The sequence below is a fragment of the Drosophila kikkawai genome, chromosome X, assembly GCF_030179895.1.
Source record: "Drosophila kikkawai strain 14028-0561.14 chromosome X, DkikHiC1v2, whole genome shotgun sequence".
NCBI classification, from domain to species: Eukaryota; Metazoa; Arthropoda; class Insecta; order Diptera; family Drosophilidae; genus Drosophila; species Drosophila kikkawai.
In genome coordinates this window covers 26,059,050-26,075,076 of record NC_091733.1, presented here as the reverse complement: position 1 = coordinate 26,075,076, position 16,027 = coordinate 26,059,050, and the positions used below count along the sequence as shown (strand labels likewise).

At 33.4% G+C, this 16,027-nt stretch overlaps 1 protein-coding gene across 6 annotated transcripts in view; it reads right to left on the bottom strand.

The window, feature by feature from the left end:
* LOC108080311 (uncharacterized protein CG43867) overlaps positions 1-16,027 on the bottom strand; it is a 121,763-nt gene that overhangs the window by 83,348 nt on the left and 22,388 nt on the right. For all 6 annotated transcript variants that reach the window (XR_011445487.1, XM_041775137.2, XM_017174996.3 and 3 more), the window contains exon 3: positions 15,920-16,012. Coding sequence is in view for 5 of the 6 variants with exons in the window: in XM_041775137.2 (XP_041631071.1) it covers positions 15,920-16,012 (93 nt within the window). In the remaining variant the exon portion in view is untranslated. The remainder of the gene's footprint in view (positions 1-15,919; positions 16,013-16,027) is intronic.

The following is a 16,027-nucleotide window of genomic DNA, read 5'->3' as shown; positions in this document are numbered from 1 at the left end:
AAAAATATTTTAAGCAAAAGCTTTTACATATTTTCTCTTTAAAAAAATATTTTAAGCTAGGTTTTATTCGTATTTTCTCATTTAAAAATATTTTAAGCTTAAGTTTTTTTATATTTTCTTATTAAAAAATCATTTTAGGCAAAGCATTATTCATATTTTCTCATTAAAAAATATTTTAAGCAAAAGCTTATACATATTTTTTTCGTATTTTCTCATTTAAAAATATTTTCAGCTGACTTATTTGTATTTTCTCGTTTAAAAATATTTGAAGCTAGGCTTTATTCATATTTTCCCTTAAAAAAATATTTTAAGCAAGCTTAGTTATATTTTCTTATTAAAAAAATATTTAAGGTAAAGTCTTATTCATATTTTCTCATTAAAAAATATTTTCAGCTAGGCTTATTCGTAATAAAATATTTTAAGCACAGTCTTATTTATATTTTAATTATAAAAAATATAATAAACAAACTTATTTTAATATTTCTTTATTACAAAATTTTTAAGTCGAAGAATTTTCCATTAACATAAAATAATTTAATAATACTTAATACCTAACACAGGTAACAAAAGGTTAGGAAATGTATAAAAATTATTTTAAAAATTTAAAAACCTTTTAAATGACTAAAAAAAAAAAAAGGATCACGACCACCAGGCAGGATAAGGAAGCCAGGCAGGACTTCACACACGCTTGACTTGAGCCAGACGTTGGACGCGTTGGCAATTTACAACAAGCAGCAATCAATTCCAGAGCATAAATAACTCAATTTCCAACGCCAGGCCACGCACACACCTCCCCCCTCAGCCACCCCTCCTCTCCTCCCTGGGCTCTGGCTAATGCTGTCCGGCCATCAATAAATTTTCCGGCAGTGGAAAATCGAAGGAGAAGGCAGAGACAGATTGTGAAGTCACAGGAGGAGCAGTCAGAACCAGAACCAGAAGCTGGCTAATTAGTGGCTAAACCTTTTTCGATTATGCGCCAGACATTGGCATAAGTTAAAGCTGCATTAAGGGGGAGGCGGAAGGTAAACATTAAGAATACAGCATAAAAAAAATATATATAAAAAAATTAATAATAAAAATATATATATAATAGAAAAACTATAAAACTTTTGCCTGAAATTTCTCATAACTGCCTAAGAAACTATCTATTTAAACCCATTTAAAATATATTTAAGAGCTTCATATATTTTCCACAGTGTACCTTAGGGACAGGACGAAGGACAAGGCAGGCAGAGATCAGATTTCAAGTGAAGCTGGCCGAGAGAAATGCGATGCAACAGCAACAGATCAGAAGCAACAGCAGCTAAAGAGTCGCCATATGTGGGCAATGGGTGTTTTTTCTGCCCGAGTGTCCTGCCCAGGCAGGACATGTCCTCAGTGCAGCCTGTATGTGTATGTGCCGGACTGGTGTCTGAAGTTTTGTATCGTCCATTTAACAATGTGTGCCACACACAAAATGCACGATGATGATGATGATGATGATACATACACTAACCGAATGAGGTTGGGGGTGTCCTTTTGGTACGGGTCCTTGTGGCAGACATGGCCCAGCTACGCTCTGTGGCAGTTCTTGTAAGGACAAGCCGTTTTGGAATCTATATGGCCAGGCCATAATTCACTGGAGATAATATACATACGACCAGCCAGCCTTTGCTGGCTTGTGTCTGTGTGCGGCAGACAGGACGCAGGACGCAGGACGCAGGACAAGGAGCCATGCAATTGCCCCGACACACACACACACACACACACACACACACGTAGGCATATATTAATGACACGAGCTTGAAATTTAAGGCCAGAGCCTTGCAGAAATCCAACACCAAATAACCATCATTTGCAGGCGGTCAAGAATAACAGGATGCACAGGACATTCACTGGGCAACGGCCAAGGCATAAAATATATTCAAAGGAATTTTAGCTTAGATGGAAATTTCACTTTCTGATTAGGTTATAAATCGCAAAATATTTTGCTTTGTTTTTACCCATTTTATTTACAAATTTCTTTTAAAAAGCTTGCTTTAAATATTTTCTGTGCTTTGAAATTTCATAAAATTTAATTGAATTCCATAAAAATATGAGAGTTTCTAACAAAATTCAATTTAAATGCTGAAAAAACATGCCTTGGCCCAACAGGCGTATACTTGATATTCATAAAAATCACAATTGTGGCCAGCAAAAGTTAAGTTTTCCACTTAAAACTTAATTTAAAACTTTATAAAAAGATTTTCCACTTGTAAATTTATTTTAAACTTTATTCAAAGATTTTCTAATTTATTTTTTAACCTTATAAAAAAGGTATAGCAATTTATTTTAAACTTTATAAAAAGGTTTCTTTTAAATTTCAAATTTCCATTAAGAAATATTTGTGGAAAACTTCTTGAAGCAAAACCCGCGCACAGCCACAAGAAAATATGAAAAGAATTTCCATAAAAAGAGAGGGAGAAAACACGACTAAATTTGATTTCACGGCAATTTTGTAAATGTTTTTCAATGCAAATTTTTCAAGATTTGGCATATTTTCTTGAAAGAAAAACAAACTATACTTTTGAGTGGAGGGAAAACTCTTTGGGAAAACTGCTACCCTGCGGTGTTCACATTTTATAACAAAATTCGAAAAACAAAGGGAAACCAGAGTTGAGGCAAAAATTAAAGACAAATAGACGCCATCCCCGTAAATGTTTACTTTCCACATTTTTGTTATTCTCCCAGCATAAAATATATATAAAATATATATATATATTTATAATATATTCGTATATATTATATCTGGTCATAAATTTGCGCGCCGACAAGAGGAAGTAGAAAGGATGCAACAATTTCGCTGGCAGCACCAAACTTCACTGACTTTTTGATAATTCGTTTTCAATTGTTTCAAACAAAAAAAATGCATACAAAAAAATTATTCTCGAACATTGGCCGGGAAAAATCACTTCTTCTTTTCGTGCAACACAAAATACGGCGGAAAATTCAGCGGAAAATACGGCGAAAAATACGGACACTCCGGACTTTCCGGAGCACGGAGCACGCAACGCGTTACGCAGCCAAAGACAAACTGATTGCCGTGTGCCATGCGATGGTTGTGATTTACCGACCCACACACACACCTACACTGCAACACACACTGGAGCACATACACAGGCACACCGCCATGCTGCCGAACAGCTGTCGGGGAATGCGCATGTGTGTGTGTGAGCTTCCGCCGCATGTTGGGTTCTTCGTGGTGAATTTTTGTGGGGAATTTTCTCAGGGAATAACGGTTTAACGCAAAGGTCCTGCGAGAGGGATTTTTTTTTTGGTTTGATACTTTTTTTTAAGTCTCTTAACCCTTAGTAAGGCAAAGAAAATTTTAAGAAAGTATTGGAAATAAGCTTGAAATCTCTTTTTAAAGTAGGTTAAGGACTTTTTAATATATAAATATCTTTTTAAAATTAAAAAAAAATATATATATTAAATGTAAATTAAAGGATGTGAAAAATAATTACAAAATTAATTTAAAAAAAATTTAAGAGAATCATAAAATAAATATAAATATATTAATATAAAAAAATACATTTTTAAGGTGTCAACAAAAAATTAAATATTAATATATTGAATATACTTATACTTATGAATATATATATAATAAAAATATATTAAATAAATAGGTTTATAATATTGATAATCCATTTATTTTTAAATTTAAATTTAAATACTTTCCATTTAAAATAGTATTATTGAATAGCAAACGGAATAAATATTTCCTTTATCTTTTTTTTTTATCGCTTTAACCCTTTACTTAATCAAAGCTAAATAATTAACCCATTAAAAACTTAAACCCAAAACAAATTTCAATTGCAAAATTTCCCCTTATTTGTCGGCTTTTATGGTGTCTCCGAGGACTTTCCCACTGCCCGCTGCCATGGTGAATACGATTCGGGCCTGCTGATTGCTTCTTCCTCATCGTCCTGGCGCATCCTGTAGCATACTTTCCTGCTCTGATTGTGTACATTAAAGCCGACACACACACAAAAAGAGTGCGGGAGAGTCGGAGAATTCGCGTCGCTTAACCTTAAAGAGCGGCCGGGCAAGCAAGTTGGCCACATGTTTTGGCCGCCTGCGAATTTTAATGACTCCCACCGAGTAGGTAACTGCACGGCTTTTCCCGGCTTTCCCTTACCTTCCAAAAACCCCCCCTCCCTCCTCCCCCACAGCGCTTTACTCCTCGTTCACGGTTCGCGTTGCCAAACATGTTTGCATTTGAATTTTAAATTAAACGTCGTCGTCGTCAGCGAGCGATGATGATGACGACAACATGTCAACATCAAACCAAAGACGGAAGACCCCCGACGCGTTGTAACAGGAGTAGGAAGAGGAGCAGGAGGAGGAGCAGGAGCAGGAACAGGAGCGGGAACAGGAGCGGGAACAGGAGGAGGAGCAGGAAGAGGCACTGGCATCCAGTAAGGACATTAGTTGTCGCTATTGATTTTCGGCTGACCTTTTTTCGGCGCGGCGGGAAAGCTGAAACAGAATGCGAAATGCGGCCGAGTGCCAATTAAGGGGACGGGGAGACAGCCTTGAGTCCTGTCAGGATCGCAGGGATTTGGGATCTCGGGATCAGAGAGTTCCAGCATTTTAATTGTGCCAGGATAAAAAAAAAAAAGTAATACAAGATTGGCTGTCAACACAGCATTAGGCAAAAGGACACAGGGAAAAATGGGTTGGGATTTTTGGGATGATTTTTCTCTTAAATTCTAAATTTAAATTTAATATTTAATTTTAAGTTAAAATTATAAACTTAAATGATAAACCGTTTTATTAATAGTAGGACAAATTTAGGCATTTTAACAAGAAATTAACAGAAAAGGTGAGTTATAGGAACGAGTAAGAAGTAACGAGTAACGATTAACGAGGAACTTTAATGATTTACGAGTAACGATTTTTTAAAAATATTAAAAAAAAAAGAAATAAATAAAAAATATATAAAAAATAGATAAAAAATAAATAAAAAATAAATAAAAAAAATATACAAAATTAATATATATATAAAAAAAATTACAAAAAAAATGTATAACAAAATTTATAAAAAAATATATACAAAGAATATATAAAATACAAAATATTTAATAAGAATATATAATATAAATTAATTAAATTCAATTAAATCTAATTAAAACCAAATACCAATTTTGAGGATGACCCTTCACATAAAACAATTAAGTTAATGAATTCCGCCATATACATACACAGGATACATACATATATATTCAGTTAATGGCATAAATTCTGTCCTTGTAAATTTATCAATCTCGTTCAAATATCAACTTCAACTTGACACATGGAATGGCATACGTTTTTTCCCCCCCCCCTTCCTTGCCCGCAGGTTGCCTGTCAATCCTGCAAATATCCTGGCAGGTGGCGAAACGCAGAAACACAAAATACACACTCAACACACGCACACACACACACACACACTCACACGAAATCCCAATCCAATGGAATGCAAAAATATTTTGCGCTTAGGACCATGTCCCACTTAGCCCCCCCGCACACACTCCTTTTTGTGGCAGCGGGCTCAGCAGGAGGCCAACTTGTTGAGCAATTAAGCCAAAACGCTTAACATGTCAGGCCTGCCAACTCGATAAATTTATGTAAACGGCTCGCCAGAAACAAGGACACACACACACAGGAATATATTGTCCTGGAGGGGGAAATAAATATTTATACGATTTTCAATTGAGATAAATGCCAAGAAAAGCTGAAGAATATAAAAGGATACTTAAGGTTTAGAGCTTGTTGGATTTATGTTTTAAAAGGAAATATGTATGTATTTACTAATAAATTCACTTATTTTTGTTTTATTAAATTCCTAAACCAATAAGAAAAAGCTTTTTAAAATAATAAATTAAACCTGAAATTCGAAGCTTAAGGAAACTGAATTTATATAAAAGAATAATCTTATGATATACAGTGTTAACCGTATAAATTAATATATACAAAAAGAAATGTAAATCCCCCTAAAAGTACCGAGTATAAAAGCCATGAAAGCTAGAAAAAAAAAGACATATTTCAGACAAATAAATATATATAATAAATGGGAAAAGAGGAAAGTATACTCAGCTGGGCTTATAGTGAACTACAGGGTACTCAAGTCCCTTGAAAGTCACTAAAAGTCACTGAAAGACACAACACTAATGCGATGAGTGACGATGCCAGTGACCCATCCATCGAGTCTGAAAACGACATCGCGACACCTTTTAAATTACCCTCACCCTCACCCTCATCCAGACCTTAGCCTTTAGCCCCCTTAGCCAGGCAATTGTTTGGCTTTCATCACTGGCTATGAGCTTACACACACTGGACATAACATACCCCAAGGGTATGCCCACACACCCTTACCTAGTGGGTGTATTGTTAAGTGAATGTTTGTCGCCTGTTTTTCGGAGGCGGAGGAGATGTGGCAAAGAGTAAACTTCTGCTATTGTTGACCAAAGCCCAACAACTGTGAACAGCAATAATAACTGAGGGGGGAGCTAATACCCTTTTTAATCCCCTCCACAGAACATAAATATACAAACACGGGGAGAAAACAATTATTTATAACTAAAAGGTGAAATAGAAAAAGGCAGAAGCAATTTTTATATTTATAAAAAATATTCACTTTGTTTTATTCAAAATTTATATATTAACTTTTTAAAAATTAAGCCATTTAAATTTTATTCTAAATTTTGTATAAAACTCTCTTAAAATAAAAGTTCAAACCTTTTTTTGTATTATTTTCTAAGCTATTTGTTTCCCCCACTCGCCATTTGCTACTCGCTACTTTTACTAGCCTCCATCAATTGCGTTTTTTAAAACCGTCTCTTAAAATATAATTTTAATTCCCATTAGCTTTACTTTTAATTTATCAGCTTTTTTCTCTGTGTGTCCTAAAACCCTTTTCTTTATCAGGATTAGCCCCACTCGCTATTAACACTCGCTGTTTTTTTTATTATAAAACTTTCTTAAAATTAAAATTTAAACCTTATAAACTTTACATTTAGGTTATTTTAATAAGCTCTTTTTCTCTCTGTGCCTTTATGAAACCATTTCCTGTATGTGAAATAACCCCACTAACTTTTACCACTCGCTACTCCCACACTCGCTATTACTACTCTCTTATTCCCACTCTCTTATTCCCACTATATATTATTCTCTTCTCTATATCCCCCCCATTTCCTTTTGTAGTTTTTCATAAATTTTTTGGCGACTTTTGCCGCGTATCCTTGGCCCTGAGGTTAGGGGTTTTCCTCCTCTCCTTTGGTCAACTCGTTGCAATCCGCTTAAAATAATTTTTTGGCATTACTTTGAGTGCTCGCTACCATTTCGTGTATAAGTCAGAGTTATACATTACAACATAAAAGGCTTAAAATACATGGCCAAAAGCAGCTTAACGCACAACTTTGCTGTGGTTTTCAATGTTTTCTAACAAAATCAAAAAATGAGAGAAGTAACAAAAAAAAAATAAGAGAGAGTACAAAAAAATAGGAAAAAACAGGAAAATAACTAAGAAAGGCAGACAGAAAAAGCGGAAGGTAATTAGGTTTCAAAATAAAAAAAATAATTAAATAATGAAATTAAAAATTAAAATTAAAACAAAATTAATTTAAAAAAATAAATTAAAAAGAAAATAAATTTAAAAAAAAATTCAAATAAAAAAAAGAATATTAAGGACACATATCCTTGCTGAAATTTGAGAGATAGTTATAAGGTTTGCCTTTGTTTTTTTGTGTTTTTGCGACATAAAATATATATATTTAAGGCCTTAAACCAAAATTAAATAAACACTCTCTTTATCAGCCTAAAAATCCTTGAAAAATCCTTAACTTAATGCATGGTCATATTGATTATCTCTTAAAGAAATAAAGGATATATACATATATCTATTCCTATTTATCTCTGCATCATTTTAGGTCGCATTACCATGGCTTTCTGTCATTTCCCAGGGATAGGTCACTTTTCAAGGAACTGTCTTTAGCCGCTCGTCCTTCGTCCTGCCGCTTTTCCCATATTTTTTGTAGTCCAGCTGCTGGCGGCTCGTGTCCTACATTCAAATGCTGCTGCTGCTGCTGCTGCCTCCTTTTCTTGTTTTTCTTTTCTTTTTCTCTCTTTTTTTTTATGCTGTTTCCTTGTCAACAGTCGGGCATAAGCCAACTTCCCCTTGGCCACAACTCACTTTCAGTTGCTCAACATAAAGCTGGACAAATACTGGCATATATATACATATATATAGACTTATGTGTGCTTACACATATACATATATATAAATATGTATAAATTGCTGTATATAAAAAAAGGAACAAGGAACCTACTCAAAGGAATGAGGGGGAGAAAATGCTGGCAAATATTTTTGAGCTGAAATATTTATTTGATTTTGTGAGCTCGCCCTCAATCGTATCCTGCCTAGGCCTGGCTACCCCTCCGTCTATGCCAATGTGCTTTTGCATTGTTTCCGGTTGTTGTTATTATTTTGTTTTACTTTTTTTAATATTATTGTTGTTGCTGCTGTGCGGCACACATTTTTTGTGATTTGCATTTGTGTGAGTTACATTTTGTTTATGTAAATTGCAGTGAAAATAAATTAAGGCCTTAAATTAAATTTATTTTAGAAAAAAGGGTTTAGAAGAGAGAAGAAATAATGAAATTTAAAAATTTATAAATACAGTACAATTTTAAAATATGAGAAATAAATTTAAAATGTTATTTAACTATTTAAAAAAATATATTTAAAATTATATAAATTATTTGCATGTCAAAAAATATTTTTTTTATATAAATAAAAATTCATAAATTTTTTTAATTTACATTATTAAAATCTAAAAAAACTATATCAGCTTTTATATAAAAACATTCCCTTAATTTTATTTATTACCTTTTTTTAATTTGTAATGATTTACATAAATAAATTCTCTAAGTGCTCACAAATGGCATTCCTGTCCATTTTCCAACTACTTCCTGTTTCTGTCTGCTTGTCCTCCTTCCGTTTCCGGTTGGTATTGCAGAGAGATTTTTGTGTTGCCTGCTTTTAGGCGGACTGCGAATTAGCAACCAACAGAAACCAAAAATGTATACAAAAAAAAATAAATAACCAAGCAAAAATGTAATTCCTGGCATTGCAACAAATGGCATCGACACAGAAATATGTTTTTTTTTTTTAAGAACAAAAACAAGAACATTTTTAAAAGAAGGCAGGACAAAAAAGGACACCCCACCGGCAGGCACCACTACTATGTAGTCCTCTTGTCGTCTGTAATCTTGACGGCAATGGGAGCGTGAAGGGGCGCCTTGCTGTATGAGGCATTGTCACGCATAATTAAAATTAAATGCGCTTTTGGGAATAATTCAAATGAATAAACGAGCGTGGCCAACATGTGTGCTGCATACACAAAATGAGTTTGTCGCGACAGAGTTTGTTATAACCCCCCTTTCGCCACCCACTCACTCACTCGCTCTTTTGTTCGTGGCAAGCACAAAAAAAAAAATAATAATACTACAAAAAAATAAGCACAAAACCTAACTAGGAAGAAAGTCCTTGCCACGACTATGATATACCCAGTGGTTTAAATAATATTACATTTTTTTTTAAATAAATAATAATAAATTAATAATGAAAAACAAGTNAACAAATATTAATAAATAATATTTTTTTAAATAAATAAAATACATAAATAAATAAAATATATAAATAAATAAAATATAAAAATAAATAAAATATAAAAATAAATAAAGTATAAAAATAAATAAAATATATACATATAAAGAACATATAAATAAATAATAATAATAAACAAAGAGATCAGAAATTGATACTTTAGCTTAAATATTTATCTTTAAAAAAATATATTATTATATTAGAAAATAAACATAAGCGACTTTAACCCGTTGAAACACAAGATAAAATAAAATAAAACTTAAAAATATTCACAATCTTTTGAAAATATATTTTTTTATAATCACAAATTTCAACCAACCAAATTCAAAATCCTTTAAAACCTTCAAGCCCAATCCTAGTTACTGAGTACATCTAAAAAAAAAAAAAGAATATCACAAAAAAATATATAAAACTTTTTTAGAAAGCGTTTTTCTTGTGCTTGTTCGCCTTTACGGCTGCCCTTTTTTTTTCTTTTTTGGTCCATTGTGAAAAGTACGCCCCATTCAAGTAGTGGGCGTGGCCAGGACAAAACCAGGACTAAAGAGAGCCATTCTGCAGAGAAGAACGCTTCATTTATTATGCGACTGATGGCCATTAATTTTGCAGGCCATCGTCATGGCTCTCCTACACACTTCCCAAAAAAATAAAGAAAAAAAAATCAAGGCTCCATGTGTGTGTGTGTCTTAGAAACAATTTGAATCTCCTCAGCACATGGAAAATTTTGTGCCACAAGGCGAAAAAAAACTATGGAAAATATTTTCACTAATTATAGGGTAGAAATTTGTGTGAAAAACGGAGGAGGAAGGGTTGCTGCTCTGGCCAGGATTCCAAGCGGAAGGATTATAGGGGGAAGGAGACCGAAAGGATTCCTTTTCTAATTGCTCAAATAGTTGGACAAGTTTACCGAGTCGAGCTGCCTTTTGGGGCATTTCTCCTCCTCGTCCCTCGCATCGATGCCCAATTTATGCCGGGGCACGAAGTTGTCAAAAAATTTTAATTAAACACAAAAGGCAAAGGCATTCGAAGTCCTTTCTCTCCTCCTCCTCCTCCTCCTCCTCCTCCTGGGGGAACTCCTGTTCCTGCTGTCAACATTTTTTTGTTCATTCAAAAAGTTCCACAATTAAAAAACTCATAAGAATTTCGGACAACTTTAAAAATTCCCTAAAAATATGTATAGTATAAAAACCAAAATTTATATAAAAAAATACATTTAAAAAAAATGTAATTATTCTATAAATTTTAATTAATAAATTAAAAATTTCCTGCCATTTTGTTTACAATTTTAGTTGTTTCCCTTTGAGAAATGCGGGTTAATTTACCCTTTTTGGGTTTACCAAAACACATAAACGATTTCCAATGCTGCCGCTAAGCCCTCTTATCGATTAATTATCGAAGTCATTGGCATTTACTTTTACAGGCATAGGGCGAGCATTTTCAATTTCCCGGAACGACAGTACAACAATTGCAATGCCTATGAAAATGGCATGAAAAGGACGACAATCCTTTGTCCCGTTGCTCTCCTACCCTTACCTATATTCATGGCGTTCTATTTTTTCGCTACACTGGGGCAAATTTCGGATTACTTTATTGAGAACAATTTTAATTTTAACAAATTTATAAATTTCAATAAATCATAAAAATCTATAGTAAAAATTTTAAATAATAATTTAAATTATAATCTTTATTATTCGTATTTTTTCCGGTGTAGCCAAAGCCATAGCTGCCTATGGGGGCCTCAAAAACTGAAACTGAAACTGGGCCTGCAACTGGAATATCTGCCGGATGCTTCATTGTTGCCAGGAAGTGCCACCATCCTGACAGATGCCGCATATTTGCAACTCTGTGGGTGTGGGTGTGTGTGGGTGTGTGTGTTGTGTGTACGCATTTCAACTGCCTGCATGTGTGTTCATATTAATCGACAATGGGAACAAACTTTTGTCAGCGTTTCACGTTTGCGAATGCGATTTCAAAAGCAGGGTTTTTTGACTTTGCCATCAAGTTGGACTTTAATTAAAACATAAATAAATATATGTTTTCGATATGTTTGATGTCCATATATCGAAAGGAAAAGAGCGATATGATTATCGACAGACATTATGTTTAAAAATTTATCGAAAATATTCTAAAATTTTAAACGGAAATTTAAAATATAGAATATGTTCTTGAAAATATTGAACCTATTGAAGAATATCAGAAAAATATTCTTAAATTTTTATGTTTTTTAACTTTGTATAGTCAAAATATCAATTTTTCGCACAATTACAATAAAACAGCTAAGTGAAAATATCGAAAATATCTAAAATATCGAAAATGTATTATCGAATGTAGAAACATCCACAAATTTCCTTCGATTATTAATTCTTTTTTAATTAGAGAATGTTATCGAAGTGCCTACTCAACCTCTTTCGCAAATTAATAAATTTTAAATTGATAACAAAAATAATCGAAGTGGGTTAATTATCGACTAAACAAAATTATTGATAGAATGGGTTAAGGTACTTGCAATTGAATAAAATAGTATTGTTATTACCCATAGCAGATTATCCACCAATTCATTTTATTATTTTAGTTATTCATAAATCTATCGTTATTTTTTTTTTTAATATATCGAAAACTATCGAGAGTATTCCCTGCTTCGATCTCTTCAGTTATGCTTTCCTTTGTAGCTTTGTGGGATTTTGCGTTTTGCAACGAAAATTGAAATGGATGACAAGGCGGGACGGTCATTTGCCTCTAAGCGCCGCTTTCAACGCGTTAACGCGCTTCGCAAACACGCAGAAAGAGATGGCTTTAGGAAGAAAAAGAGAGAGAGAGAGAGAGAAAGCAAGAGGAACTCTGACAAACAGAGTGAAGCTTACGGCAGATGGCATGGCACTCTAATGTGGCCACTTTTGGGCGGTGTTTGCTCTTTGACGGCCATCATACCAATGTGCAATGTGCAATCATGACCAGCGGGCCACGCAGATTTATGGCCACAACCCGGCGGAGTTAGGTCTCCTTTTTGGGTAGTGGGAAGTCCAGCCGGAAATTGCCCAAACAAAAATGGGATAACCAAGTGAGCAGCAAATGACATTGGATGCCACTTAATGCCACAAAGTAGCCTCTCAAAAAAGGGGTTTTCGAAATGAACTTGCCATCATTCTGGGCTGAAAATACTATTTACTTGCCAAAATGTACAAATTAAGTTGCCTCAAACCCCGTTTTAAAGTGATTTGTGTTGTTTGTTCTTTCACATGATTTAATACCATTTTGGTTCTACAAAATCAAAGTGGTTTTTGGTCAAATTTAATTAAATTACAATTCCGGTTTATGGCAGAACATTAAATATACATATATATTTTGGCAATTTTCTTTTCGGTTTGCGGTACAAAATCGAAATTTGACCAAATTAAAACGATTTGATTTAATTAAGGTCTAAATGGGAGAGCAAATATATACACAAAAATATACAAGTTGCTGAATTTTTTGACAACTTTTGGGTATTAAATAGTTTATATTGTTCTTTTCATTTTCTTGTATGGATTTACAATATATTTGTTAAGTCAAAAATTTGGCAACTGTGTGGCTTGAACCTTCTTGTTGGCCTTTCACTCTGCTCCATTTGTTTACTTCGGCTTTCCGTTTTTTTGGCCCTTGGTTTTGAACGGCTTTGGTAATAAACTTGAATTTTATTGTCCAACAAGAATGTTGCAATATGCTTGGCCATAATTTCAACGTCCTGCACATTGTTGCCAAAGGACCTTCTAGGTCCTAGGACCTTCTCTCTCTCTCTCTCTGTGTTTTTCTTTCTTGTCCAGCCAAAAAATGTTGTGGTCTGAGCTTAACGTCTCTTCTGATTGCTCTTGTCCTTGTTCCTGGCATTTCCTCGTTTTCCCAGGGTTTTCCTTTGGCACTCAACTTTTACAGATATCAAAAACCAAAAGAAACTAAGACAATTTTTGCTTGACTGGAAAATTTGCATTTTATGACAACACAAAGTTAACATTTTAATACACTTTAATCGTTGGATTTTCCAAAGAGGGAAATAGGGAAAGGAAAGTCCTTTAGGATAGGATATTTTTTTAGTTTTAAAAATATGAAAAATAATATTTGTACTTTTTTTTTCATACTTTTAAAACTAAAAATATAGTTTATTCTTTAGGAATTTTCTTTCCTAATTAAATTTAGGGAAATTTTTTACTTTGTTTCCTGATAATAAAAATAATATACACAAATCTAGTCATCTATTTTCTTTCTTACTTCATAATTATTATAATTTATTTAAAGAAAACTTTTAATATAATTTATTTAAACACCAAATCATTAAGAAATCTTCTTTAAAAAATCAGAAAATCAAATATTCCCCTCGAAAAGCAACTGTTGTTGTTGATTTTCTTTTGCCAAATGAAACGAAAGAGAAAAAGAAAGGGGGGAGAAGAGTCAAAAATTTATAAATAATATTGCATATTAAAAGGCGTTCGCTTTGGCATTTTTAATGGCCGGAAAGGAAAGGAACGAAAGGAAGGAAGCCAGTTGTGTCCAGGCCATTTCAAGTTTAGTGCAACTAATTTAAAATTTATGATGCACTTGAATTGCAGCTGGCAAAAAGTTCAACCGGGGAAAGCAGAAAAAGTGTGGAAAAGCGGGGAAAAGTCACAAAAATGGTGGAAAGAGGGGCGGAGGGCCAAAACTCATACGAAACGGCAGCGACAAAGGCGAAATGCCAAATGGCAAATGCATAAAACAGAAATAAAATATTCATTGCATACTTTGAGCCATCGAGTTATGCATTTCTTCTTTTTTAGCAATTTTTTGTTGTTGTTTTTCCTTCTATTTTCAACTTTTTTTTATTGTTTGTTGACCTTTTACTGCCTTTTTGTGACTGGCGCTCGAAAATTGGCAATTAAATATTGAAAGCTTGGCTAGGCATGCCAATAATTTTAATAACAATAATATTCGCAGAAATTTTAGACTTTGTTGTGTCTTTTTTATATATTATTTTAGTTGTTTTGGGTGAAAAACAATTAAAATAAAGTCAAATATATCAGATTTTAGGCAGGAAAAAGAGAGTTTATTTTAAAAAATGTGTTTAAGTTTTAAATTTGAGTTATTTTTAATTTGAAAATATATAAAAATCATAAATTCTTAAAAAAAAATAGCTTCCTTTTAATTTAAAAAATAATAATTTAAAATTGTTTAACCTCTTTTAAAATTAAAAATAGATTTTTTTTTAGAAACTGCTTACTAAATTTAAAATTGCTTTATTTTTAATTTGAACATATATAAAAATAATAAACTTGAATTATAAAAAAAAAATGCAGCTTCCTTTCTTGTGTAAAAATCTATAAATTACAACCTGGTAATTTTTTTTATTTATAAAAGTGTTTTTATAAATATAAATTAAATTTATTTTGAACTTGAAAGTATACAAAAATAATATTTTTATATTAATAAAAAATGTAGCTTCCTTTTTTCTTAAATATTACATTTATTTATATTTATTTATAAGAAAAATAATAATTAAAAAATCCTTAACCCCTTGCAGTTATCAAAACCTCTTTTGAAATTAACACACACACTCCCTTCCCCCCTTTGCACTTTAACCCCTCTATCATCCACGTGAGAGATCGCTTACAGCCCAGCTGCCTTCTCCCTCATTATGCATTATTCATGGACCGAAAAATCATTGAAGCACAATTAATTTATGTCAGGCTCAACATGTTGTACTATATGTGCAGATGAAAGCGAAACACCACCACTGGGGAAACATTTTCAGGCGGGGGTTAGTTTCCACATTTGACTAATACATAATTCATATAGTTTTTGCATCAATAGAGCCAGAGCCTCTTGGCCAAATGCCTAATGACTTAATTAGGCTAATAATGGGCAAGGAGATGAAGGTTACCCTGCTTTCCAGCCAGCCACATGTGGCTGCACTATCTCTGGAGCTCCTGTCCACTCGAGCTTCTCTCTGTGTGTGTGTGTGTGTGAATGATAATTGCGTGGGATGTCGTAAAAATGTTTCAACCGTGGCTCTCTCATAAATCATAATTAAGCACAAGATGTGGCCGACTCTCCTGTCTCTCTCTCACTCTCTAGAGTAATTAATGTTTTGTGTGGCGTTGCTTTTTACTTATTAACTCATTTGGGCTAATCATCAGGCAACCCCCAGCGACGACCGACCAAGGCTCAACTTAGGGTTGCTTGTCAGTACACTTTCCTTTGGTTTTCCCTTGCTTTTACTTTACTTTTCCCCCTCTTAGGTGTACTCACCTTTTCACGCAGCATATCACGTATACGACCCGCCTGGTTCTTGGACCGATGCAGCTCCAATTGCAACTCCAGGCAACGCTCCTGCCAATTAATCTGCAGTAAATAATG